Raw genomic sequence first — 24,472 nt, 5'->3', positions numbered from 1 at the left:
TCTCACAGCCCGGGAGAGTCCTTGCAGCATGGAGAGTGATCGTAACCGGTCCTCTCCTTCCCAGGTGGGGCTGGAGGAGACCCACGACCCACCCTGGTACTTCCATTGCATTAACCATGCAGGAGCTCAGCGCCGTGGCGTGGGGCTGCCCGGGGTTTGGGGCCAGTTTGCTAGTGGGGGGACTGCAGTTGACTCCTAATTTCTACACAGGCTTTAGGGGTTCATCAGCGGGGCAGTAAGAGTGACGGCCGGGGCAGGGCAGCCTTGGTGGGCACAGCCCGGACACGGCAAAGCGAGCACCCAAGGGCAGCAGGACCCGAGCTCCGCGCAGGGCTGCTGGAGGTGGCTTGCAGTCTGGGATCGCAGCCCGGGATCCAGGCGCCTGACAGAGCCATGGTCCAGGGCAGGAGCCGGGGACCCGTCCCCATGGGTGCCGGCAGGGTGCTGGCAGGGAGCCGTGCTGCCGGTGCCGGCCTGGCGGTGGGCACTGGACCCCTCACTCTTCACCCGGGTGCTCCCCAACTGTCCACTTGGCCTTCACGTCCCGGAAAGGAGTGATGTCCTCGTAGGTGGCCATCTGCTCCACCTCCAGGCCCTGCACCAAGAAGAAGGAGGTTGAGACACAGGAGGGGGACCATGGTTCCATCCACAGCACATCCCCTCTTGGGACCCCCGAGTGGGGATCTGTCTCCAGGCTAATCCCCCAGAGATCGGGGCAGCTTCTGAGAGGGGAGAAGATGGAGATAGATGGCCGGATGTGCTCAGAGCTTGGCTTGGTTTTACGAGCAGCTCTTTATGGCTGATGTGCAACAGGCACTTGGGAGGAAGATGTCCTGATGCGCCCTGCAAGGGCTGGTGGTGCCTAGCAGACACCAGCGAGGGCACAACCGGCTATTTCAAGGCTCAGGTTGGTATTGCAGAGGTGCTTCAAAATTAATGCAGCATTACCTCGTAGGTGTGGTCCTCCTCCGGGCTTTCCTTGCCCTCACCCTATGGAAAGCAGAGTCACAGGTTGGGTGTCAGCACCCACCGGGATCCCCATCCCCTGTCCCCATCCCTGTCCCCCGAGGCCAGGTCCCACCGCTTCGGCAGGCAAATCCACGCAGCCCCACACACCGTTTCAGGTGCTTATTTTCCCACTTCAGGTGGCCACGCTCCCGTGCAACAACCCCAAGCCCAGTGCCTGCTCGTCCCCGTCCCTAGCAGAGTCCAGCCTGGGATGCAGGACACCGCTGTGAGCACCACAGCGGCAAAGCTGGGGACATCCTCGCTGCTGGAGATGCCGTCACTTACTTTATCTAGGAAGAGGAGCATGGGGACGCTGATGAAGATGACAAGCAGGATGGACTGGATGATGATGATGGCATCTTTCAGGGTGTTCCTGCTCTGGATCTGCTGGATGTTACTGTGACCTGGGAGCAGCAGCAGAGGGAAAGCCCCAAGTCCCACCTCCGTGCCAGGCTCCCAGGGAACGGGGACGAGCTCCGCATGGCCACAGGTTCGTGTGTCAGCAAGAGCGGATGGGGGACCAGGTGACATACCCTCCCCCTTGGGAGAGACCAGAGCATTGCAAACTGCCCCTGGGGTTGGCATCAGGGACCAGCTCTGGGATGAGACACTTTGGGCAGGACCCACCACTAGCCAGGACAAGGAAAAATCTGATTTATTAGGGGAATGCAGTCCCTGGGATGTGTTTGTGCAGGATGGACATGCCAGGGCAAACCAGGGGAGGTTGTCCTGCTGCGTGGTGGCTGGCGACAAGCAACGAAACCTCTGTGGTGCCATGGAGCATCTACAGCTGTATCTGAAGGGGTCCCACCAGCATGGGGAAGGTGGGTGCGTAGGAGCGTGATGTGGGGTTCACATGGAGGAGGAAAGGGTGAGAGAAGGAGAAAGAGCATCTCCTGGGCTGCACGGAGGATGGGGAGCTCCCACTCACCCATGACTCTGAGCTCTGTCCCACACAAGTGTGGCCGCTTCTTCTCCAGCGTGAGGTTCTTGCTGTCACACACGTAGATGCCGTTGTCCTCGTAGGTGATCCTGAAGATAGTGAAGTTGATGAAGCTGTCTTTCCTCTCGATGCTGTAGTGGGAGGTGTTGCGATCCAGCTCGTAGAGATCATCACTGTCCTCCGCCGTTTTGTACCACTGCACGCTGTGGGGCTCCTGGGAGTAGCAGATGAAGTGGACGGGCATGTTCTTCTTGGCCGCCACGTAGCGTGGGTGCTGCTGCACCGTGGGGCACCTGCTGCCTGCCAGGGGACAAGGGTGGTCATGGCGAGCGAGGACCCGGCACCTGGGGAGCATCAGAAAAAAAGCCGCTCCCACAAGACCCCCCCCACATCTCCCAAATCGAGAGCTTTCCATTTTCACGGATCACACTGCATTTGAGCATGCAGCTTTGTTTTGGTGAATCATCATTGTCTGGGGGTAGAAATCAGAGACTTTTGGTGAAAACATGCTTTTAGTGGAAACGCCAGTTTTCTGTGGGAATGGCTTCACGCGAATACTTTTTTTGCTGCTCCCACCCCTCTCTGTGTACGTCTTGTTAGTCCCAGCTCCAAAATTACAGCTTATGCTGGCACGCACCACGGAGCCTTTGCTAGGACAGGCCCATCTCCCCAGCTGGCTTCTCTCATGCTTCCACATTGTTTGCATTTTGCTGTATTTTGTATTTTTGCCCATGTTTTGGTCCCAGAGCTGGTGAGTTTGAGGGCTTGTTTGGGTTGCAGAGTTCATGCTTAGTATCCCGTGGGTGGGAATGGCACAAGCGCTGTGTGCATGAGCCCAGTGTGTGGTCCCAAGGCACGGCTCGTTCACGCAATACGCTCTGCAAACGCAGAGAAAAAATGTGCGTGCTTAGGAAAGACAAAACGGGTCTGGCTTTGCAGAGGGAGAGCAAGGTGCAGGGGGGGGAAATGCCATGGAGGAGGTCAGAGTCTGGAATCGCCTTTGTGATGGAGAGGGCCTGTGGGCGATGGGACATCTCCAGCTCTGCAGGGAACCGGCACCTTCGTGGCATAGCCAGTGGGGACAGGAGGGACCGTGGGGACACACGTAGGGAAAGAGCCCAGTGGGTCTGAGAGGTTACCTGTGCTGTTCCTGGTGCTGTTCTTGTCTGCTGACATCCCACCTGCAAGACAGGAGAAGGGCCCTGAGATAGTGGCCAAGAGCCCGTGTAGGACAAGCCCATGTAGGACGGCCCACGTGGGATGGCACGTACCGTGGGTCCTTCGTGCCCACTCCATAGGGGATGGAGTGCTTGGGAGCATCAACCAGAACCCCTCTCAGAGGACACGGGGCAGCGCAGATTTGGATACAAACCCTTCTATTTCCATCCCATCTCCTGAATCCTCTCTAAGTTGCTTTCTGGTTGACATCCCAGTAAAACCTGCCTTTGCTATTAACGTCCCCCTAGGCTGGCACCTCTCAGAAAGGCTCCAGACAGACTCACGCCTCTTTATTTACACTCTCCATTTTCTGAATCAACCAGAAACACTTTCCCTGCTGGGGCTTCCCTGGGCCTGGAGCCCCGTGATGGCCAGGGGGGTTCTCAGACCCTGGGACCCCGTGCAGCCCCCCGGGACCGGGGGGGGGATGGAGCTGGGGGACCTGCGATGCAGTGCAGGAAGCGGGATGAGGCGGGAACCCCCCAGCACCCATGGGTGCCCTTGCCCGCAGCTCCAGTGCCCCTGTGCCTCGGTTCCTCTTGCTGCAGCTGGGCAGGAAGCACCAGCCCTGTTTATCGCACCGCTTCAGTGCTCAGCTCTGTCCGCTTGATGAATATTTGCCAGACCCCGCCGTGGGGAAGCTGGCACGGAGGCGGGGGCTGCACAGCCTCCCAGCACGTTGGGGCAGCTGCAAAACTCCCCCCAGAAGAAGAAGAAGGAAGGTTCAATTCCCTAGCCTGAGCTTTGCCCCGAGCCTTGCCACCCTGCTGCAGACCTTCCCGCCCCGAACAGCAGCCTGGCAGGGACCTCCTGGCTCAGCCATGGGCTCCCTTCCCTGCCCCAGAGCCTCTTCCAGGGCCGTGCTGCCCTGTTCACCTCCAGCACCTACAACTCTGCAGGCAAACTCTCGTCTCCAGCCCATTTCTTTTTTTTCTGAGATGGGGAGATGTGCCTTGTCCGGGCTGTGCGCTGGGTACGTGTCCCTGCCACCTGCAGTCCTGCCAGCCAGCCGGGACACAGGGCTTTACTTTCCATGTTTTGTTGGTGTTTCTAAACAAAGACCAGGCTGGTCCCTCACCCTGAAAGCCCTCGCACCCCTCAAAGCCAAGATCTCCATTGCAACCACAGGTGGGCTGAGCTTCCCCTGTCCTCCCTTGAAGCCACCACGAGAGCCAGGATGAAACCCTGCGACCTTGAATCCATGCTGGATTTGGGTGGCCACCCAACAGAAACCCTTTAAATGCCCTTTCTCCTGAGGGCACAAGTTTCCCCAGCTGAGGGTGGGATCTGCTGCAGGTTTTTGTGGGTGTCCCTGCACCAAGCAAGAGGGGTTGGAAGGGACAGGAGCTGTGTCCTGGGTTTAGCTGCTGCTTCTCCATGGGGATGCAAAGGGGAACAGCACAGGCATGTTCACACAGAGCCCACAAATCACCCCCCAAAACCTTTTACCTCTCATTTCTCCTCTGCTCCTGGGCACTGAACCCCACAGAGCAAAGGGATGTGGCTTGGCCGTGGCCTCAGCAATGTGCCGGCCCCATCCTCAGGCCACCAAGAGCAATAAATGGTAAAAAAACCCCAACAACAACAACAACCCTTCTTTCCTGCCACCTGCAACCACAGCCAGGCAAGCTCTGCACCCGCTCAGCACCGGGCTCCTGCCAAAGCCAGCTGGCCGCATGAGAAAGTGTCCCATCTCTGCACCCCTCCCTGCACCCCAATGGGAAGCAAAACCTGAAACCCGAGGCAGGCGTCGAGCCCCGAGCCCCCGCGGGTCCTCCCTGGTGCGCCCGGGGCTGGCTTCTGCACAAAGCAGGACTTAAAGTGGCGAATGCAAAGTTTAAAACGAATGCATTTAAAGCCAGACCTGGGTGAAGTTCCTCGTTGCACGAAGCAAGGGACGCATGCCGGCGCATCACCTGGGTGCACGTTTCTTTGCTCTGAAATGCAAAGCCCGTGTTTTATGCCTACCTGTGACCAGAGCCATCAGCCAGAGGTTCACCTGGAGCACCCAGAGCCTCGTCCAAAGGTCAGCCATCTTTCACTGCAAATGGCAGGGAAACATCCAGTCACCGGCCCTTGCTTCTGCAAAACACAGCGGCCACTCCGACCGGCTCGGCCTCTGTACCTAAAAATGGCAAAGCTGCCGCTACATGAGACGGCCCCTTTCCTGCTCATGTAAATCCTCCTCAACAGGGACTTTCCCCCCGGGGCCGGTTTTGAATGCGGCGCAGACGCTGGGGCGGCTGGTGCCTGCGCCCTGGGCACCGTCCAGCCTCGTGTCTCTGGGCTGTGCTCACCATGGTGGCATTATTTGATGGAGGCGGCCACGACTGGTGTGGGTCTGCAGCAGGACTGGAGATGAGCCCATCTGCAGAGCACTCGGCGATACAAAACCTGGGTTGAGCACAGGGGATGTGCCCAGGGAGCGGACGTGAGCGCTGGCACTGCCCATCCCTGGGGCGTAAAGGGTGGGGGTTACCCCCAGGGTTGCACCCCAGCTCCGCAGCAGCGTGGGCAGATGCACCCCAGTTTAGATCTGCAGGTGAAGGGCAGGGGTTGATGCTGGCCTAGTTGCAAGAGTTGGAGCGGGAACGGGGTGGGAAGAGGGGATGTTTGTGGGGTTTCTCCTCTCTGCTTGTTGTGGGGTGCAGTGGGATCGGTCCCCCAGCTCCCATCCCCTGCATGCCAGAGAGTCCCCGCAGCCGCCTTTCCAGGGAAAGGTGAAATCTAGAAGAGGAGAGAGATGGCCAAAAGGAGGTGTCACCTCCCTGGGTGCCACCGTGCCCGCTCTTTCTCCACACCCTGTCTGCCATGACGGAGACCCTTCTCCGTGAGTGCTTTGGTGACAGCCGCTCCCTGGGGAAGCCCAACATGGCACCCCAAGGTCAGCTCTGTCCCCCTTTGCTCTGACGCAGAAATACGGTTTCCCTCCATGCCGTGCCCTCCGGCTGCTGCGTGTTACCGGCTGCGGGTGAGCACTGAACTGTAACTCCATGTGAAAAACACCTTTGGGTACTTTTGCCAACCGTGTTGGTCCCCAGAGCCCGGGTGTCTCTGCCTGGGGCCTCCACAAACCTTCACCTTCTGCAGGTTTGGTGGGGTTTTTTTTGCCAGTTCTGAGCATCCGGTGGCTGCTGGGAACCAGCCCGAGCCTCACCTTGTATGGAAGGGGACATGGAGCAAGAAAGAGGAGAAATAAAGGTTTCCAGAGAAAGACTGGCCCCAGGAGGGAAAGAGGGATGATGGGAGAGATGCCTTCTCCTGGTAGAGCGATCAGGTCGTGCCATGCACGGCGCTGTACATTAGGGCTGCGCTGCTGAGTCCCTGCTGCCATCTCCCCCGCTCTTGCTGGAAAACACGGCCTGGCCGTGACATCCCAGCGAGGCAAAAGCAACAGGGGATGCCCCTGTGCTCAGCAGGCACCGGAGGGATTTTTATCAAGCCCTGGGGCTGGGGATGGGAGCTGTGGTGAGTGAGGCAGGGATGCTGGACGTGCCTAGGAAAGCCCCATAAGGCAAAACCAGGAGCGGGGCGCACACTAAAGAGGGTTTGCAGTGATGGTGCCACATTTCCCCGCTGCGCTGCCTGAGGCTCCTTGGCACCCTCGAACAGGCACAGACCTGGTCCAGAGGGGCTCAGCCTCCCCTTGAAGTCCCCTGTGCGTGCAGTACCCAGTGGCATTGGGTAGGGAGACCCGATGGTCTCACAGGGAGGGTCCCGTGTCCCCATGTCTCTTCCTCTGGGCCACCCCGGCTCCCCAGCCCACAGGACGTAGCCTGTGGGCAGAGCAGAGCCGCTGCACCCTTCCCCAGCCCATCCCTATTCATCGGGGTTTGGGTTTCACCACTGCCCTTTCCCCCGCCGCGGGAGGACAGGGACGGTGGGTTGTGTCACCTCCTCCCTCCAGCCCCCTGCCTGCACGGTGCCACGATGCTCTCAACTTGAATTACTCCAGCCCTGGGATGAGCCCTTCCAGCGAGAGCGAACACACAGTGGCGAGGCCATGCCGTGGCCCTCGGGGACGTCAGCGGGTCCCGGAGGCGGCTCCTCCTCCAGCCACGCATCGACGCAGAAACCTCCTTCGCCCACCGCTGCCTTCTCCCCACGATGCTGAACTGCTCCTGCGTGACCGGTGGGGCAGGTTTGGCCCCACAGAGCCTGGGGCAGCTTGGGGAGTCTGCACCTCCTCCAAGCCCACCTCTCCTTGGATGAACCCCCAGCAGCATCTCCTATAGCTCCTAGAGCCAGGGCTCGTGGCTGCGAGGCACCAAGGGCTCCAGGGCGCTCGTTCATGAGCAGAGCAGAAGCTCTGAGCTCTGGGCTGTGGTGGAGGTGCCAGGGGGAGGCCAGGGGGTTTCTTGTGGATGGGGCCACCAGGTCCTGCTGAGGATGTCAGGTCCAGCCAAGGCCATGCACAGGAGCTCCCCATATCTGCCCTGGAGCAAAGGGAGGGGGCATTTACCTCTCCCAGGGGCAGGAAAAACACTTTTTCCCCTCTAACACACACCAGCGCATTTGGTATCATAATAATAGACCATTTACAGTTGTTTATTTTAAGAAATGTACAAAGAAAAATGGCTTTAGCTCACACAAATCCTGCTCTTTGGCATTTTCCCCATCACCGACGACACATACGTACAAGCAGCATTGATTGTGAACCACAATCCGGGCTGGAAACCACCGTGCCATGGATGCTTCCCACGCAAACGCCATTTAAAGCAGCTCAGGCTCCTGTTCCAGGGAGCAACACCCTATGCAACATGGAAATGAAAGCACAACGCTACGGGATGAGCTGAGCGGCCCCGGCTCTGCCGCCTGGCCGACAGCACATGGATGCAAGCAAGCTCAGCACCGCTCCTGGCCAGCCTGAACATGGGGCATCCATAATGGCTCAGTGCCAAAATCAGCCCAAGAAAAAAAAATTAATAATAATAATAATAATAATAATAATAATAATACAAAAAGACAGACCCTTTGGCTTCAAGAAGCAGCCCTTGTTTTAACTGGAAGAGGTTTTGGTGCATGTTTGTTTTGATCTCAAGAGGTTATTTTTCCCCTTTTGAAGGCAGAAGGCAGTCCAGAGGTGAGCTCAGGGCCTTTTGCACATTTTTCTTGATTTACTTTCCTTTTGCCCACCTGTGTAAAGAGCAGCAAAACCCTTCCCCCCTGGGAAAACGCTCCTCTGCTGAGAGGTTTCCTGGCTCTGCAGAGACCCCGGCACGTGCCACCGGGCCATCTCCAGAGCCCCAGCCAAGGGAAGGATGCTCTGCCTGAGTATGTTGGGATTTACACCCGGTGGGAGCATTCATTGCCCTAAGGCCCCCGGTGCTCAGTGGCCGATGGGATTTAAGGGACCCTGCTGAAGCGGCTCATTGCAAGGACCATTCAAACACCTGCTCCGATCCCCGGGGATGCGTCTCGTTAATTAACGCTAACCAAGAGTGCCCCAGCGGGATGTTTCCTCTTGCTATGGGATTGAAGAAACCCCAGAGGGTTTTGTTATGGGACTGGGGATTCTTGGAGGAGGTTTTCCAAACCCTACTTTTGTCCATTGCTTTGCTGCCACAAAATCTGGATGAAACGGGAAAACAGAGAAGAAGCATGACTATAAATACTGTTTACATTTGTACCGTAGAGACCTGAATGATTTATGATTTCAATGCATATTCAGAGACCTTTAAAACCTGATATTTAACCCTGAGAACATATCTGCAGATGCTTTGTTTTGGCTATGCAAACAAATCTTTAAGACATAATTGCACTTTCTCTGTATATAACAAAAAAAAATCCATAAAGCTTATTCAAATATTCAAAAGAAAGGTGCTACTTTAAGACATTGGAGATTTTTGTTCACAAAACTTTGTCTTTTCTGTAATTATTCTTAATATTATTTCACTTGGCTCATCTTTCACTGGCTCCTGGGCTGCACTCTGGAAGAGTAATATACAAGAAAATCTCTTAATTGTGAAATAACATTAATAAATAATTACTTTAAGTAAAATGACAGCCATTCTTATTTGTTAATGTCTGAAAAACATCGTTACCATGATGACATCATTTCAGAACTAAAATGTTTCTCTTTCACTAACAATAGATTTCACATTCAATTCTCATAAGAAAAGTATTACTCTCTGCAAGTGCAGTGAGCTGTAAAAACCAGGACCAGTAAGAGATCCTGCTTCGAAAGTTAAGGTGGCTACTTGAAATATCTGAAATTAGCTCAACATCTAAGATCTATTGATCTGTATATGGAAGAGCTCTTGAAAAGGAGATACAAATGAAGTCTTTTCAGGCTGGGCGAGAGATGGAAGCCTCTTTCTGTTATACCAGCGACTCTTTCACAACGCGTTCCTTATCCCATGCTTTTGCTTCGCCACGAGCTTGTCGAGTCTCTGCGCTGGGAACGGGTGCAAGACTAAAGGCAGGGGCTGTCTCCACATCTGTCCCACTGTTCCCATACATCTCGTGCATTTTGGTGGCGATCAGACCTTCCTTCTCGGGAGCGTCCTCTCTCAGGGCATCCTCGTCCTTACTGTGCCTGTACATGTAGGATGCCTGCTTCACCGAGCGCCTCAGGAGGTACCTCCGGAAAGCCCTCTGGATTTTTGTAGCACAGACTTCCTCATGTTTCCTTTTCAGAGTGGTGGTGATGGGTTCATAGGAAACTTTTGAGGGGTTTGCAGCCATGAACTTCTCCTCCATGGTGGCCTTCAAGGCATCCATCTCTCCCGAGTCTCCCAGCACTTCCTTAGTCAGGGCAAAGAGGATATCCAGACAGTGGATTTTGTCCCCAGCAACCATTGGTAGATCCATGGTGATTAGCTTGATCTTGTTTGGCTTGGGAATTTTGAGTGGCTCCTGTAAGGTGTCTACAAAATCAGACAAGGTGCTGTACGCAATGAACTGGGTGGCATCCGGGTCAAACTTCTCCCAAGTTTCATAAAACATTTCAAAATCATCTTCACAGAGGGGTTCACTGCTCTCCTCCGTGGCCACGTTGAAGTTCTCCAGGATGATGGCAATGTACATGTTCACCACGATGAGAAAGGAAATGATGATGTAGCTGCAGAAGAAGAAGATGCCGATGGATGGATTGCCACAGTCCCCTTTTACCGAACTGCCAGGGTTTTCCAGGTCAGGGTCACAGTCGGGGGGGCCGCTGTTCAGGATTGGGCTGAGGAGGCCATCCCATCCAGCCGACGTGGTGATCTGGAAGAGGCAGATGATGCTGTTCCCAAAAGTTTCAAAGTTGAAGATGTCATCGATGCCTGCCTCCTTCTTTACATAGGCGAAGTTGGACATCCCAAAGATGGAGTAGATGAACATGACAAGGAAAAGCAGGAGGCCGATGTTGAACAGGGCAGGCAGGGACATCATCAGAGCAAACAGGAGAGTCCGGATGCCTTTTGCCCCTCGGATCAGCCGGAGGACACGGCCAATCCTTGCCAGCCTGATGACCCTGAAGAGGGTGGGCGATACGAAGTACTTCTCTATGATGTCCGAGAGGACGATACCTGTGAAGGGGTGAAAAAGAGGCGAGTTTGCCATGCTCTACAGCCAACATAGGGAGGTGAGGTGGAGCTACTCCACTTCATCTGCTAGGGTTGGGGAGATAGAGGCAGATGAGGCCACCCCCAATGGCACACAGCGCTCTGATCCGCTGGTGGCAAAGGGAATGTATTCCAAAATATCTCTGAGCACAGACCCAAAGGTTAAATGCTGGCTGCTCTGTTTCAGCAGTGCAGCCATGCAACATGGAGACAAGGGGAACCCAACACCGAGGAGGAGTGGGACAGAATCCCAGCCCCTCACCCTGCCTGCTGGCCTCACATCTGTCTTGTCCTGTTGGCTTGGCCCTGCTCACAGGGTGGGTGTAGGGGGGTGGCCAGTGACAGCTTGCTGGCTGTGGACCAGCCAGACCATTTCCACTGTTTGTCATCCAGTGGGACCCCTGAGGACTCACCTAAGATGGAGAGGATGACCACCACAAAGTCAAAGATGTTCCAGCCAATAGTGAAGTAGTAGTAGCGCAAGGCAAACATTTTGAGCACACACTCTCCGGTGAAGATGACAATGAAGATCAGGTTGATCTTGTAGAGGACAGATGTTTTGAGTTCGCTTTGATCATCTGTTTCAACCATCATGGTCACCATGTTAAGACAAATCAGGATCATGATGGTTATGTCAAACACTTGCTTGGTAACAAAATCAAACACCATCCCTTGAAACTTGTTCTGCCATAAGGGCCATGTGGGTGATGATGGAGAACCAAAGGTGAGGTGGGAACACGGGACAGACACACACAAAACAAAGACACAACAGAAAAAGAAGAAGGAACCATATTTAAAAGAGTGCAGGAAACCTCACGTTTGTGGCCAGTATACAGGTCTCACGGCCCCAAAAGCTATGGGAGGAGGATACCCAGCACCTTGCAGGATGAAACCCACCCGGTAACACCATGGCCCAGAGGTGTGGGCACGGGAGACAGTTGCTTTCTAATTATATCCACAGCTAATGCATCAGGGCAAAAATAAACACACGGGAAAAGGTCTTGCGTGGGTTGGGCTATCAAAACCAAACCCAAGTCACAACTGCGTATGCATTGGCAATGTCCCTTCTAAGAGTGCTGAAAACTGAGCTTTCCCTGAGTAACTCCCTTCGAGAGAGGAGCTGGGAGCTGAGCTAGGAGAAAACCTAAGCCTCGCGAAAGAGATCCCCCCCTTGCTCTTGCCAGCAGACCCAGGGCTGAAGAGCAGATCCAAAGGAGGTTGCCTGATGCGAACCTCTTCTGAAGCCCCAGCTCTTCGCAAGGTCCTGTCTGAAAAGTAGCAACGGGGAGCCAGGATTTAGCAAATGCTCTTCCCTAGACCCTTCTCATTCACTTTGGGACAGTTGGTGGCTTGAAGTGCTCCCTCCCCGTTGCACTCCAGGGTGATTAACCCAACATACCGATGGCCTGGGGATGGGCTTCTGGGGTTTCTTGGAGCCGAGCTTTTTCATGGCATTATAGTATTTCTTCTGCTCTTCCGTCATGAAGATGTCTTTGCCTCCAAAGTATAAAGGGAATCACCACTGTTAGTCTTGGGAACTCGCCTCTTCCTACCAAGCATCTCCATCCATGCTCCTTCCCACCAAGCATCTCCAGCCAAGCTCCTACCAGGCATTGCTTGCTGCACTGACTCAGTGAAACCTGGCTCCTCCCTGCTTGCTCTTTTCTGTGCTGCTTCCCCCAGTTCACAGCACCCACAGGTGCTAACCCCAGCACTGTGGTTTCCTCCTGCAGAGGTTAGATGCTGTCTCCTCTGCAGCGAGTGGGGCACCCCATGCCCTGCTGAGGCTCACCCCCTCCTTGCTGGCCAGATCCTGCTGGGACTGAGGCATCATCTCGGTGTGCTTCAGACCTCGCTCGGCACAAACAATGTGTTACCCACCTTCCACCCTCTCCCCCCTCCGGCAGCCCAGGGGTATTAGTCCTGTGCTGCTCGCCTGAAAGCAGAAGTTGAGTCTCTCCTTGATGCGTGGAAAAATGATGAGAAAGGGTCTCAGGGTGGGAAAAGAAAATAAAAGCGACGGCACAGGTGTACAGCCATGCCTGCCACGGCACAGGCAAGAGAAAACACAGCCTCACTTGCCTCTTCCCTCTGCACCCATAAATGAAATCCTCTATAAATGCTATGGCCAGGACACAAAGCGCTGTTTGTCAGGCTCTCCTTACTTGTTCACTCTGCGGGAAGCCACTGATGGATAACAGCAGTTTGGATTGCAGAGGAACCCTGGAGTCCATCCGAACACTGGGCATGGTGGCCCTGGTCCCCTCGCCCCACAACCATGCTGGTCCCCTCCATCCTGGACCAGCACCCCAGGAGACAACAGTGGCTGCAGGATCCAAAAATACTTATCTTTTTCTTCTGCTGGTTGAAGTTGTCAATGATGACGCCGATGAAGAGGTTTAGGGTGAAGAAGGCACCGAAGATGATGAAGATGACGAAGTAGATGTACATATAGAGGTTGATCTCGTACACTGGCTGCTCTTCAACCTGACCAGGAGAGATGGGAAATGTGAGACTAACCCTCTCCGGAAAGTGTGTCCCCAAGCCCCCAGACGAGGGATCACCGTATCCGGACAGAGCCGTGGGGTGGCTGCTCCAAAGCTTTTGGCAGATGCTGCGCAGGTTGAGAGGTCCCCATGGGAGCAGCCACGGGAAGGGACATCCACGTGACGCCGGCTGGGGGACAAGGATGTGCTGACCCCTGGTCCCACAGCATGGGCTGGGGAATAGGAAAGGATGCCCAGGTGCAGCGATATCAATGAGCAAACGAGTTTCTTCCCCATAATCAGCTTTCCAAGGGCTGAAATATAGCCAGGAGGGCAAAGGAAAAGTGGTTTAATTTGCGCCATGCCAGCACACCGGGGTGGCACAGCCTGTCAGCCTTGGAGAACGCTCATCTCAAGGGGCGTCACTTAGTTCTGCTCTATATTTGACTGGAGACGTCCCAAGGTGTCACAACGTGCTTCCCCCATTTCAAGGGAGGCTCTTGGCGGAAGAGAGTGGATTTGCTCCCAAAACAGCTGTGCCCTGGGTGTTCGGGGAGGCAGGAGCCCGAGCCATTTTCAGAGGGAGCTGGAAGTGGCTCCTCTGCTGAGCGCTGGCAGCTGCAGCCGGGGCGAGCAGAGCAGCTGTTTCTGATGCTAAAAAAAGGCAACGAAAACAATACGTTCAGGCCCATGGGGGGTGTGTGGGGCTGACCCCCCCGGCGGGGCACTGGCAAGTTTGCTCACTTAGAGAAAGGTAGGAAGTCCCTCCTGCTGCGTCAGCTCACGGCAGCGCGTACGCACATGGTCTGGCGTGGGGACGCTTTTTGGGATGGATCACAGTAGAAACAGCCTCTGCATGAAACTCTTCCAAAGGCTTTTTTTTTTTTTTTTTAATAATCCATTTAACCCAAAGGTTAAATGCTGACTGCTCTGTTTTAATAACCCGTTTATTGCTCAAGCCAGGCACTTTCTCTGGGACGGGATAAGCAATCCCAGATGGAAGGGTACATGGAGGGCATCGTCTCATAGCAGGGTGAAGGACGAGGCCTCCGGTGCAGAGCTGCGGAGGCAGAACAGGGATTTCAGACCACGAAGCTGAAGTCGAGGGGAGCGGACTTGGCCTCAGCTGTACCCCGGGTGGGGTGGGAGCCCAGTGTGGGGGCCATGGTGTGGCTGGTGACAATGACATGGGTGGCACAGGGACACAACTGGCTGCCTTTTTGAGGCTGTGCACCTCAGCAGGGGGGACGTTTTGTGGGTTTCTCCACTCTTTTGCCCATGTCCTAGCTGAAGCCATGGGTGGGATGCTGGCAGCCCCCTGGAACAAATGGGCAGAGCCAGAGGGGATGCTGCGGCCGAGGGGTCCATCCCCAGACCGCGCTGAGCTGCACCTCGGCCCCAGGACTCTACTCCCACTCTGCCAGGGGGAACCGACCCGGTGGGATGAGCAATGCTTGGTGCCAGTTGTGAGACATCCCTGCTTGTCCCCTCACCTCGCGCGAGTCCACGGCGGCATACATGATGTCCATCCAGCCTTTGAAGGTCGCCTGCGGGGACAGTGGAGAAGAACAGATTTGCTGGGAGGTATTTGGGGCTAGGGAGGGAGGGGAGGGCGATGGGTGCGTGTTTGGGGTTTAGCTCTGAGCACGCCTGCTCAGCCCAGAGTTACAGCTTCTCCAGGGGAATGGCAGGAGAGGGACCGTAAGTTGAATCCACAAGGAAAATGGCCCAATGCAGACAAGCTCTGTTCTGTGGCTGCGGTTACCAGGGAATTCCCAAAACACTGATGCAAACCAGGCTGGGAAAAGAAGCAATTGACTCTTTTTTTTCCCCGCAAAACAAAGTGCATTTTCCCAACGGCAGAGCTGTGCCAGGCCTGGCTGCTCCTCCCGCTCCCAACCTGTGCCATGTCCGTAGCCCTGACTTCTGTATCGCTGCCTCTGCTCTCTGCTGGATCCCGATCCTGCTGGAGTCGGGGCATACACTGCATCTTTTACAGGCTTTTGCTGCTGATTTGTTAAACAAAAAGCCTGAACATCTTGTTTCCTGAATCTGATGGAACAACAAACCTGAAGAGGAAGCTGAATTTAAAGCTGATTAATCAATTTGGGTTATGCTCTGATTCTGCAACTACCAGTTCCCCTGGATCTGATAGGAGTAACCCCAGCCCACCCAATAATGGAGCCCACACCTATATTTTTATTAAAATTGCGGTGAGCAGTTCCCCTTCTGCTTGCCTGGCTCAGCTGTGGTGGGTTCAGTGGAAGCACGGCTGCGTTCGCCCACTGCCCTGCAGCAGACACACACTGTTTTTCCAATCGTCATCTTCCCCACGCAAAACTCTTGCAGCCTACGACTACAGCAGACTGAACGTTTCAAATGGGTGGGGAGAAAAGAGAGTGCCTCCCCTCCTCACTCCTGCATCCTGTGCTGTGCAGAGGACTTCTCGCAGCTCCAGGCTCGGTGCCACCTATACTCACCTGCAGTGGGTCCCTGGTGACGTTTACCTTCCCCTCCCATCTACCCTATCCCTTTCCTCCTTGGCTCTGCAGGGTTTTTTGTGTTAAATACCAATTTTGGAGCTCAGAAGCAGCCAGGAAGCCCCATCTAGGCATCAGGGCAGCATCTTGCTTCAGCCCTGATGCTATTCACGCTGCCCTGCTACGGCAGTGCACGTCTTGGAGGGATGGCAGCTGTTTTCATTACGTACCACCTGCAGCAAGGAGAGGTATCCCAAGCCCACGTTGTCGAAGTTGACCTTGACGTTGACCCATCTGACCTCGTTGGTGTAGAGGAGGGCCATGCAGTCACTCTTGTTGTTCACCACGCTGATGTCGAAGAGCTCCCCTGAGGTGGTGTTGATGCATCGGTAGTACTTCCCCGCAAAGAGGTTCACCCCCATAATGCTGAATATCAGCCAGAAGATGAGGCAGACCAGCAGGACGTTCATGATGGAGGGGATGGCACCCAGCAAGGCGTTCACCACCACCTGCAAGGGGAAAAAAAAGACCTTGGAGGACCTGGCTAGGGAACCAGGCTAGCAATGATGTAGACCTTCATGTCCCTGTGCCCCAGCCTTACCCTCCTCTGCAGCACCAAGTGGACTCAAACTGGACCAAAGGTACCTTAGCATCAATCCCACTGATCTGGAGGCCCCTAAAAACCAACTGGGATGGGTCCCTGATGTAGGTGACTGCCGAACGGTGCCGCTTGCACGGCCGTGTCAGCGCCAGCAGCACACAGGGGAGGCACCTACCCTCATGCCTTCAAATCTGGACAGGGCACGCAGTGGTCTCAGAGCCCTCAGCGTCCGCAGGGACTTGATGGCTCCTAGCTCGGAGTATCCCAGCCAGTTCGCTGTCAGGCTGATAATGGAAACCTGGAAGGAGCAGCCCAAGGGATTAGCAGCATCTCAGGTGGAAACAATGGAAAGGAAGTGAGCCACATCCCTGCAGCTCCTGCCCATCCCTCTGTCCCCAGCACTCCCTCAGGCCAGTGGCCATCGTCTTGTCTCGGGACAAAGGGACTGGCATCGAGTCCTTGGGTCCCTGGTGACCAGCCGCCTGGAGGATGTCCCTGCCTCTTGGGTATGAGGGTGAGGGTGATGAGGGACTCAGAAATACTGCACAGGTGGAATGGCCTGCTGCGTTACGGAGCACTTGGGACACCCTGCGTCCCTTCACATCTCTGCTGGGGTCTGGTAGAACAGCATGGGCTTGTTCTTGGCTTGAGCATAAAACAGAAAGGGTTTGAAAGGGCTTGTGCAACCAGGGAAAGAAGTGGCCCTTCCTGTGGAGGACCATTATTTTAAGCAATGGTCTGAGTCCTCATTCCACAGCCACCCCATTGTCTTTTAAAATACAACATGGGCTCATTTCCAACAGCCTACTACAATCCCTTAATGCTCCTAAATCCCTTGGCTAATTATGGCTCTAGAGGTGCTCGTCAGACAACACTTACATCGACGATGAGGAAATCCAGCCAGCACCACGCGTTGGTGAAGTACACCTTGAAGCCATAGGCCACCCACTTGAGCAACATCTCAATGACGAAGACGTAGGAGAAGACCTTGTCGGCGTACTCCAGGATGGTTCGTATCACCCTTCGTTGTTCAATGTAGATGTCCTCAAAAGCCTGGAAGAGGCGTGGAGCTACGTGACAGTCATTCTTCCATTAGACCCGCTGCACGGCTCAGTGCAGCCACATCCACGCCTGCATTGTCCCTGCTTTCCTAGGGCTTGGGGCAGCTTGAAAAGTTGAGAGCCTAACTGCAGGTGGCATTTACTGATGCACCTGATCAACATGGGGTCTAACTCTTGTTTGCAAGTTCTTGTTGGCTATGTAGAGCGGTGTTTGTCCTGAAGCAAAGCTTCACTGAAGCAAATCCAGCTGCATCAAATTCCCACCAGTCTGAGCACAAGTCAAAAGCCAAGACACCAACCTGCACCTTTGGATGCCTCGGTAGTTTTGAAAATGCTCTTAGGAGTTTAGGTTACTGCTCTGTCCGTATGGCATGTAAAACATAAACAGTCAGAAGTACGGGCATGGTGACCAGGTGTTGCACAGCTGTTTTAGCACAGCTTTCGATTCCGGCACTAGCTACAGCCTCAGACATCCTCAAACTGCACTTCAGAGTGTGATGCAGACACATATGGTATGTCTGAAAACCAGTTCAGTCCCTCTGTCCTCCTTCCCTCTCTCTTTACCTTCAAACTTGCAGAGAAGTTGGTCTCCCCATTAGCTCTGTGTATTTACAGATGCAGCTGAGCTGCATCCAGCCCAAATACTCAGAGAGGACCAACAAGCTGACACAGAGCTTTTCAATGAGGTTGATTTAAATGGATGCCCAGGTTCTGGGATGGTGCACCAGTCAGCGGCTGGAAGTGCTGAACAGCGAAATAATAACCATGAATTATTCATAAAGCATCTCCTGACAGCCAGTTATGGAGGCAGTGAAATGAGGAACCATCCACATAAAGCTAAATGGATGGTGCAGATAGTTCACGGTTGACATTAAGAGGAGAGGAGGCTGCAGGTGGTTACATCCCATTGAGCCCATGGACCACAGCCCATGATGGATGCTGGGGAGGGCTGTACAGAGGTGACTGTACCGATGCAGGGCTCTTGGAGAGCAAGGGGAGGGTTAGATCCCCTTGCAAAGCTGTACATTGGGCAGACCTGAGCCAAATGGGGTTTTAAATCAAACATCTGCCCAGAGCTGTGTTATTTTGCACAGGGGACAACCAGGTGATGCCCAGAGCCTCCGGCGCTGCTGCCTGGTCCCTGCCCGCGTTCCTGGGCTCCCCCCAAGCTGTGGAGCTGCTGCAGAGCAAATGGGACATGGCGAAAGGTGGGACCTACCAGTGCCCCACTGCTGAGGAGGATCATGAAGACAATGAAGGTCTCGAACCAGTCGTGCTCCACGATGCGGAAGCAGGTTTTCCGGATGTTCCACCATACCTTCCCTCTGTCGCTGGTGATGTCCACATAGAGGCAGGGAAACCTCTTCACACAGGCTGGGGATGGGACAAAGAGCTGTGGGTTACCTCCTGGCCAGGTCGTTTCCACCAACACGACACTATTCATGCTTTTTTTGTCTTTTCAAACCCTCCTAGGTGGAGGCTGGAGCAGATTCCTGCTGGGTTTGAGGGTGTACACGCAAGAGGGGAGCCCCATGGGGACCATGTCCTTGGTAGTACAGGAAGATTTGGAGCTTGGGCTGAGCTAAGTGAGCCTGGGGGTTGTTATGCTGCAAGAATTGGTTGGCAATGGCCCCTCCATACCCACCTCCCCTTCTCCCAAGGTTCCCCTGCCCTGCTCGGTCCCTCACCTTCGGTGAAGCACTCGTCGGGCTCGTTGCTGGCCTCAGCCTCTTCTGCCACCTCCTCCTCCACCGGCAGCGGGGGCTTGTAATCCACGGTGCTGCACAGGGACGACGCATTGTCACTGGAGAGGGGATTCTGCAAAGGGAGAGGAGGATTCAGGCTGGGCTGCCCTGCAGAAGGGATGCTCGTGGGCTACGGCTGCCTCCAGCCATCCTCTGGCTCCTCCTGCCCCCACCAAGGCAGCCAGCTGGTGGGACCCCCTTGCTTGAAGGCTGCTCCGAGTCCCCTTCCTATGAAAACACAGCCCAGAGTGAAGTTGTTCAATTGTCCAGGGCTGCAGACCTTGGAGGATCATTGGTACATGAGCTTGCACAAGCTTTGCTTTTCATCCAGGTTCACAGGAGCAGAAGGTCCCCTGACCCCAGCCTTGGTCCCAGCACAGCAAGTCCATCTCCCATCCACTTGTACCATCACCTCAGGCTGTTTTTCTCTCACCTCCTCCTCTGCATGCCCCCATCCAAGAAACGCTCTGCCAAACACCCTTTGGTACAATTAGACCTGCAGAAACCTGGGCAGCCACCATGGCACTTCTCTCAAATCCTGCTGGCTCGGCTTGTGCCGAAGGGCTTTTAGATTGAGGTTCACCCAAGTTCAAAACCTGCATCCCAAATATCTCTCGCCACCTCCATCCCACGCCACAGCTCAGCTTGGCTGGCTTCCCAGACACCACTCAGCAAGGCCCGGAGGGGCTGATAACAAGAGAAAACCTTGGCAAGCCCCTGGGATTTTTTTCCTCCCTTTTTTTTTTTTGCTTTCTGAGAAGACCTTCTGCAGCACTTGAGGAAAGAGAAAATCCCCAGACCTGCCTGTCCTACCTGGGAGCAGATGATCTTGGAGGGGCATCTCCAATGCAGGATGGCGTTGGCTTGCATGGGAAGGAGATAATCCTTCCCCACGTTTGCTAGTGCTTTCAGTAGTGAATAAGTAGCTACTCCGTCCTCCAACAAGCCAGGGAAGACCCCCTGGGGTAATCTGAGGCACCATCATTGCCTGCAGCTTCAGGGGCCACAGCCACATCAGTAGGAGAAGACATTGCTTTGGGGGACCCTTACAGCCTGGCTACTGTGTGCTGGGGACACGCAGGGCATTGCCTTGAGGAGCAGGACACAGCAGTAGTGGTGGCAGGAGCTGTTGGCTCGTGGCTCTGCAGGAGCAGTGGGGCCACCCTCCGCTGGGGCTGGGGGGAGGACAGGAGGGGCGGGGGGATTAGGAGGCCTCGGCATGGAGCCAGGCAAGTTGCGACCCCAGGGAAGGACACACGGAAACCATCTGCCTTCAGGACAAGTCTTGCAAAGGCACGAGGTGGGGACGAACCAGCGCAGCCACCCCAGAGACTGAGGGAAACGTGCCCAAGAGGCGCTTGGTAGGCTCGTGTGACCGAGGTACTCTGTGTGCTGGTGCTCAGGGCAGGTCCTGTTGGATGGGGACAGGGATAACTGTGCTGGCCCCACTGCACGGTCCCCAAACCCCAGCCCTGGGGGCTCCTGAGCCCCCGCACTCCTGCGACCAGCAGGTTTGCAGGGCAATTTCCATCACACACCTGGTTCGGCACCTCCAGCCTGGCTGGGTGTTTCCACCCAAAGCCAGGGCTTTCCCCATCCTTGCCATTCGGGTGCTGCACACCCAGACTCACGCTGTGACCCCCATAGTTCACAGCCCTTGACGATACTCCTGTGATGCACCACAGCCCAGAGCATCTCAGGAGACATCACCCTGCCCGGCAGGATGGGAGTCCAAGGCAAAAAGCGCCCAGGAAGAGCCCTGAGCCACAGCACTAACTCTTTGCACAGCCACACACCAACACTGCTGCTCCTGTCACCTCCTCGCTGCTTTGCGGTGCAAAAGATAAATCAACCGTAAGATGCAAAAGTGTTTGAGAAGATCAGCCACGCTGCTGCCATCATCCTGCTGCTATCATTTCACCCTGAAAAATTTCTTTGCCTCAGAAAGGAGCTGCTCTGGAAGGGGGAGAGCATTTATCAGCGTTTTCTGAGCAGCCCATCTGGAGAAATCCCCCCAGTCTGCAATCATCACCAGCGGCCTGTCTCCCCAGCGCGAGGCGGTGTGCCGGGCTCTGGCTCCATCTGGAGCTAACCGACGGCATGTGAACACACCAAGCTAGCAGCAATCTTCCCCGAGGACCAGCTCAGGGCTCCCACCGATTAGCACCCGATTTCTAACTACTAGGCAGTCATTTCATGTGATGACCACCAGCCCGTTGCCCACGCTGCCTGTTCAAGCAGGGGCAGGGTCGTTAATGCACCCCCCTGGCTTGCACCTTGGTCAACGTTCGACTGAATTTAGCCACCAAAACCATCAGTGATGATGGGGTGAACTGGCATTTTTAGTGGCCGAGAGATGCTGTTTGCCACCCGCACATGCCGAGTGGCCAGGGATGGCTCTCAAAACCCAAGCTCCGTGCAGGGCGTTGGAGCAGGTGCCATTAGATGTCAGCTGAACACAGCCCCAGAACGCCGGAGCCACGCTGGGACACGTCCATAATTGCACACGGAGGTTTTCCGCCGTCTGCCAGGAAGCCTATCGTGGTGGCAGGGGACTGAGGTCCGTGGGGACCCCGCAGACCAGGCTGGATCTGTCCCCCTGCGGCGGCTGGGTTGGCATTAGCATCGCCTCCGTGCAGCGCGACCGCACGCCCAGCGTGCTATGGTACGGCCTGAGTGTACTGGGGATTAGTGCTACTGGACTGGTCTCATAGTAGGAAAAATTTGGGGGAAAATGCCAACTCTCAGCCCTCCTGCTGGCAACACTAAGGGGAACGACAACAGCAATTCCCCTCGGCCATTCCCTTGACCAAGGTGCTCCAGGCGAGTTTGTCCCTTCTGAGCACAGCTTAGCAGCGTGTTTGCAGTGGGTCACAGCCAGCCACCACCTTTCCTGCCATCTTCCTCCTGCAGCCCCAACTGCTGAAAACACCCTGTTTTCCCAGCTAAAAAAATCAGGGTTGTCCCCTTTTCTTGCACCGTGTCCCAAGCGAAGCCAGGTCCCTGTCACTGCGTGGAGCTGCAAGGAGCCTGCAGATGGGGAGGGAGGCGGATGGCTCAGGGGTTTTGGGAGTCCTGGTTCATTTTCCAGCCCTGCATTGGGCTCCCTGTGCAATCACAGCCAGGCCCTCAGCAGCAGTTGTGATTGCACCCAAACTGCACCACTGCCTTCTGCCCCAGCACACCACCCCGAGCAGGACTAGCTGGGACAGAGCTTCCCAGAGGCTCCTCAGCTCCTGGGCAGGCACATTTGCCATTGATAGTCATGATAAACCCCAGGTCAGAGCTGTTCTATTATTCCTACAAAACCCCTTTCCAGATTGATGCAGTTGCTCCTCTCCACCGCAGCATCCCCAACTGCCCTGCGTTTCCCCAGGACCTCAACGCGACCCCACTGCGAGCAGTAATTTCCCACCAGATTATCACCCTCCTTTCTGTGTCCACTTGGGTCTTCCCAAGTTTCTTGTCTCGCATCTCCTGGTCGTCCTCCCAGAGCACCAAGGCGATCAGTGTCCCACGAGCCCCGACAGTCCTCTCCGCACCTCGACACAGCAATGCTGACATCAGCTGTCTCGTCAGCTTTGGATCCAAAATGCATCGCTTCATGTTCACTTGTGCTAAGCACCTCCATCTGGTTTCATACCCTCCCCGATGATGCTTTCTGAGGCATTAGCAGTGGATCCAATGTTAGTGCCATCAGCAGATTTCCTGGCATCAAATTCCTCTGGAACATCTTTAACCCCAAACTGAGCGCTGTGACCCTTGCGCCAACCCTGTGGTGCAGTGGGTCCCCCTCGTGTTAGCAATAACCCCATAGCCTGACCGAAAACAGGCCAAACCCCTGCTTGGACCCCCCCATCTCCATCTTACACTGGGAAATGCCAGGTTGAAAAACCCCAAGTTTGGCCCATGCCACACATTGTGGAAAAGCTAGAAGTAACCAAAACCAGCATAATTCTTTGGGCAGCACAGCAAGAATGGGTGAATCCCAGTTTTTGGGTTGAAACCCTTTCACCCACCTTTCTTACCTTGGCATCTTCAGTGTCCGACTGGGTGCTCGTCTCCTCGTAGAGGTCAGACTCCTCCGAGGCAATGGGGACTTGCACCGTCAGGTTGGGGTTGTTAATGAAATTCATGTGATCCAGTTCATCCATGAAAAAATGCTCTTTGCCAGTGACTCTGTCCAGGTACTCCGACTTGGGGTCCTGGCCAGTGTCCACGTGGTTTAGCACAGAGTTGTCCCTCTTACTGTGCTCTTGCTCTTCCTCCGGGGCCACCTTCTTCCCCTTCCACAGCCTGCGGAGCAGCATGAGGACAGAGGTCTTTACAAAGTCAATCCCCTTGGTGATCCTGGCAATAGCGATCTGCAAATTGTTCATCTCTCCATCGTCGTCAGACGCTGCCAGGCTATCAGCGCTGAAGGAGCTCAGCAGCAAAGCTAAGAACAGGTTCAGCACCTGGAGGGGACAAAAGCAAATACCAGCGCTGACGTCCGGCACCAACATCGTCCCCGCAGGCTGGAGCGGCAGGGACCAGTCATAGCCGTGGAGAAGACCCTTATGTTAGGCATGTCATGGGACTCCCTCCTCCCATCGCCCAACGCGGGGGACTGCGGAGATGCCAACCCCTTCTCCTGGAGGACATGGACATGGTCCTCCTCACTCCTCCCTGGGCTGCGATGCCCTCAGTGTCACCCCCAGCTGCTTGAGTCCTGCTGATCCATTTGCAAGCGATGCCAGTCATCACTTCAGCCCCCTCAAACCACCTGCCCTGTGGGTCCATCAACATGTCCCTCCCTTCGCTCGCTTGGAGCTCTTGGCCTGGCTGGTCCTCACATGGGACTCCCCAAAGCCTACGGTGCTTCTCCCCACCACCCATAGGGATGCAACACAGCTCCGTCCCTTCTCTTCCCAGGGAGAAAGCTCTGCTTATTGTCCTCCCAGCTGCAAGTCTTCCCCTCCTCTTTGCTGGCTCTGGTAGCTCAGATGTCCAGCGACCTCCTGAGGGTCTCCAACACCCTGGAGCCACGTAGAAGCCTGAGCCACAGCCAAAACCTCATCCCTTTCTACCAGAGACCGCTGTGCTCCACAGAGAGCAGCATTTCATCTCAGCACAAGTCAGTTCATGGGATGCAAATGCAATGCTCTCTAAAGCTCCAAGCATGGGCTCTCTCCTGCTTCCATCAGATCTCTCCTACCATGCCCAAAACATGACTGGACCCCACTGCAGCCTCGCCTGGCATGGGTGGACTCGCTGCGTGCCAGAAACTCAGAGCAGCTCACGAGAAGAGGAGCGGGACAGGCTCTCCCCGGGGTGCGGGAGCATTGGCAGCACCCAGACACGAACTCGCTGCGCAGAGCAGCCGATGGGCGAAGCCCAC

The 24,472-nt window shown here is 55.3% G+C and overlaps 2 protein-coding genes across 2 annotated transcripts in view; both read right to left on the bottom strand.

Annotated features, from left to right (window-relative positions):
- Positions 1-496: 496 nt before the first annotated feature.
- Positions 497-5,259, bottom strand: CD79B (CD79b molecule). The gene is made up of 6 exons (XM_072885997.1): positions 5,138-5,259; positions 3,091-3,132; positions 1,940-2,251; positions 1,294-1,412; positions 949-990; positions 497-595 (listed from the first exon to the last, which is right to left on the bottom strand). Exons 1-6 carry the CDS (start codon positions 5,202-5,204, stop codon positions 497-499), a joined length of 681 nt encoding a protein of 226 aa, XP_072742098.1. The 5' UTR covers positions 5,205-5,259.
- A 4,231-nt stretch (positions 5,260-9,490) lies between these two features.
- Positions 9,491-24,472, bottom strand: part of SCN4A (sodium voltage-gated channel alpha subunit 4) — a 32,605-nt gene continuing 17,623 nt past the window's right edge. Inside the window, exons 15-25 of the mRNA XM_072885671.1 lie at positions 23,121-23,549; positions 19,036-19,165; positions 18,567-18,721; positions 17,166-17,339; positions 16,462-16,584; positions 15,916-16,194; positions 14,699-14,752; positions 13,069-13,206; positions 12,119-12,223; positions 11,133-11,403; positions 9,491-10,683 (exon numbers count right to left, since the gene is read on the bottom strand). Of these exons, the coding sequence (XP_072741772.1) occupies positions 9,491-10,683; positions 11,133-11,403; positions 12,119-12,223; positions 13,069-13,206; positions 14,699-14,752; positions 15,916-16,194; positions 16,462-16,584; positions 17,166-17,339; positions 18,567-18,721; positions 19,036-19,165; positions 23,121-23,549 (3,051 nt within the window). The remainder of the gene's footprint in view (positions 10,684-11,132; positions 11,404-12,118; positions 12,224-13,068; positions 13,207-14,698; positions 14,753-15,915; positions 16,195-16,461; positions 16,585-17,165; positions 17,340-18,566; positions 18,722-19,035; positions 19,166-23,120; positions 23,550-24,472) is intronic.

This window comes from Ciconia boyciana, chromosome 22 (assembly GCF_034638445.1).
Source record: "Ciconia boyciana chromosome 22, ASM3463844v1, whole genome shotgun sequence".
NCBI classification, from domain to species: domain Eukaryota; kingdom Metazoa; phylum Chordata; class Aves; order Ciconiiformes; family Ciconiidae; genus Ciconia; species Ciconia boyciana.
This window is presented reverse-complemented; position numbering and strand designations above follow the sequence as displayed.

What these genes read in the sequence shown, in the direction of transcription:
- CD79B (XM_072885997.1), bottom strand. Translation starts at nt 5,204, where the DNA reads ATGGCTGACCTTTGGACGAGGCTCTGGGTGCTCCAGGTGAACCTCTGG. An exon ending in TGCTCCTCTTCCTAGATAAA is followed by an intron (nt 991 to 1,293) that starts GTAAGTGACGGC and finishes TGCTTTCCATAG; the next exon opens with GGTGAGGGCAAGGAAAGCCC. An exon ending in AGGAGGACCACACCTACGAG is followed by an intron (nt 596 to 948) that starts GTAATGCTGCAT and finishes TTCTTGGTGCAG; the next exon opens with GGCCTGGAGGTGGAGCAGAT.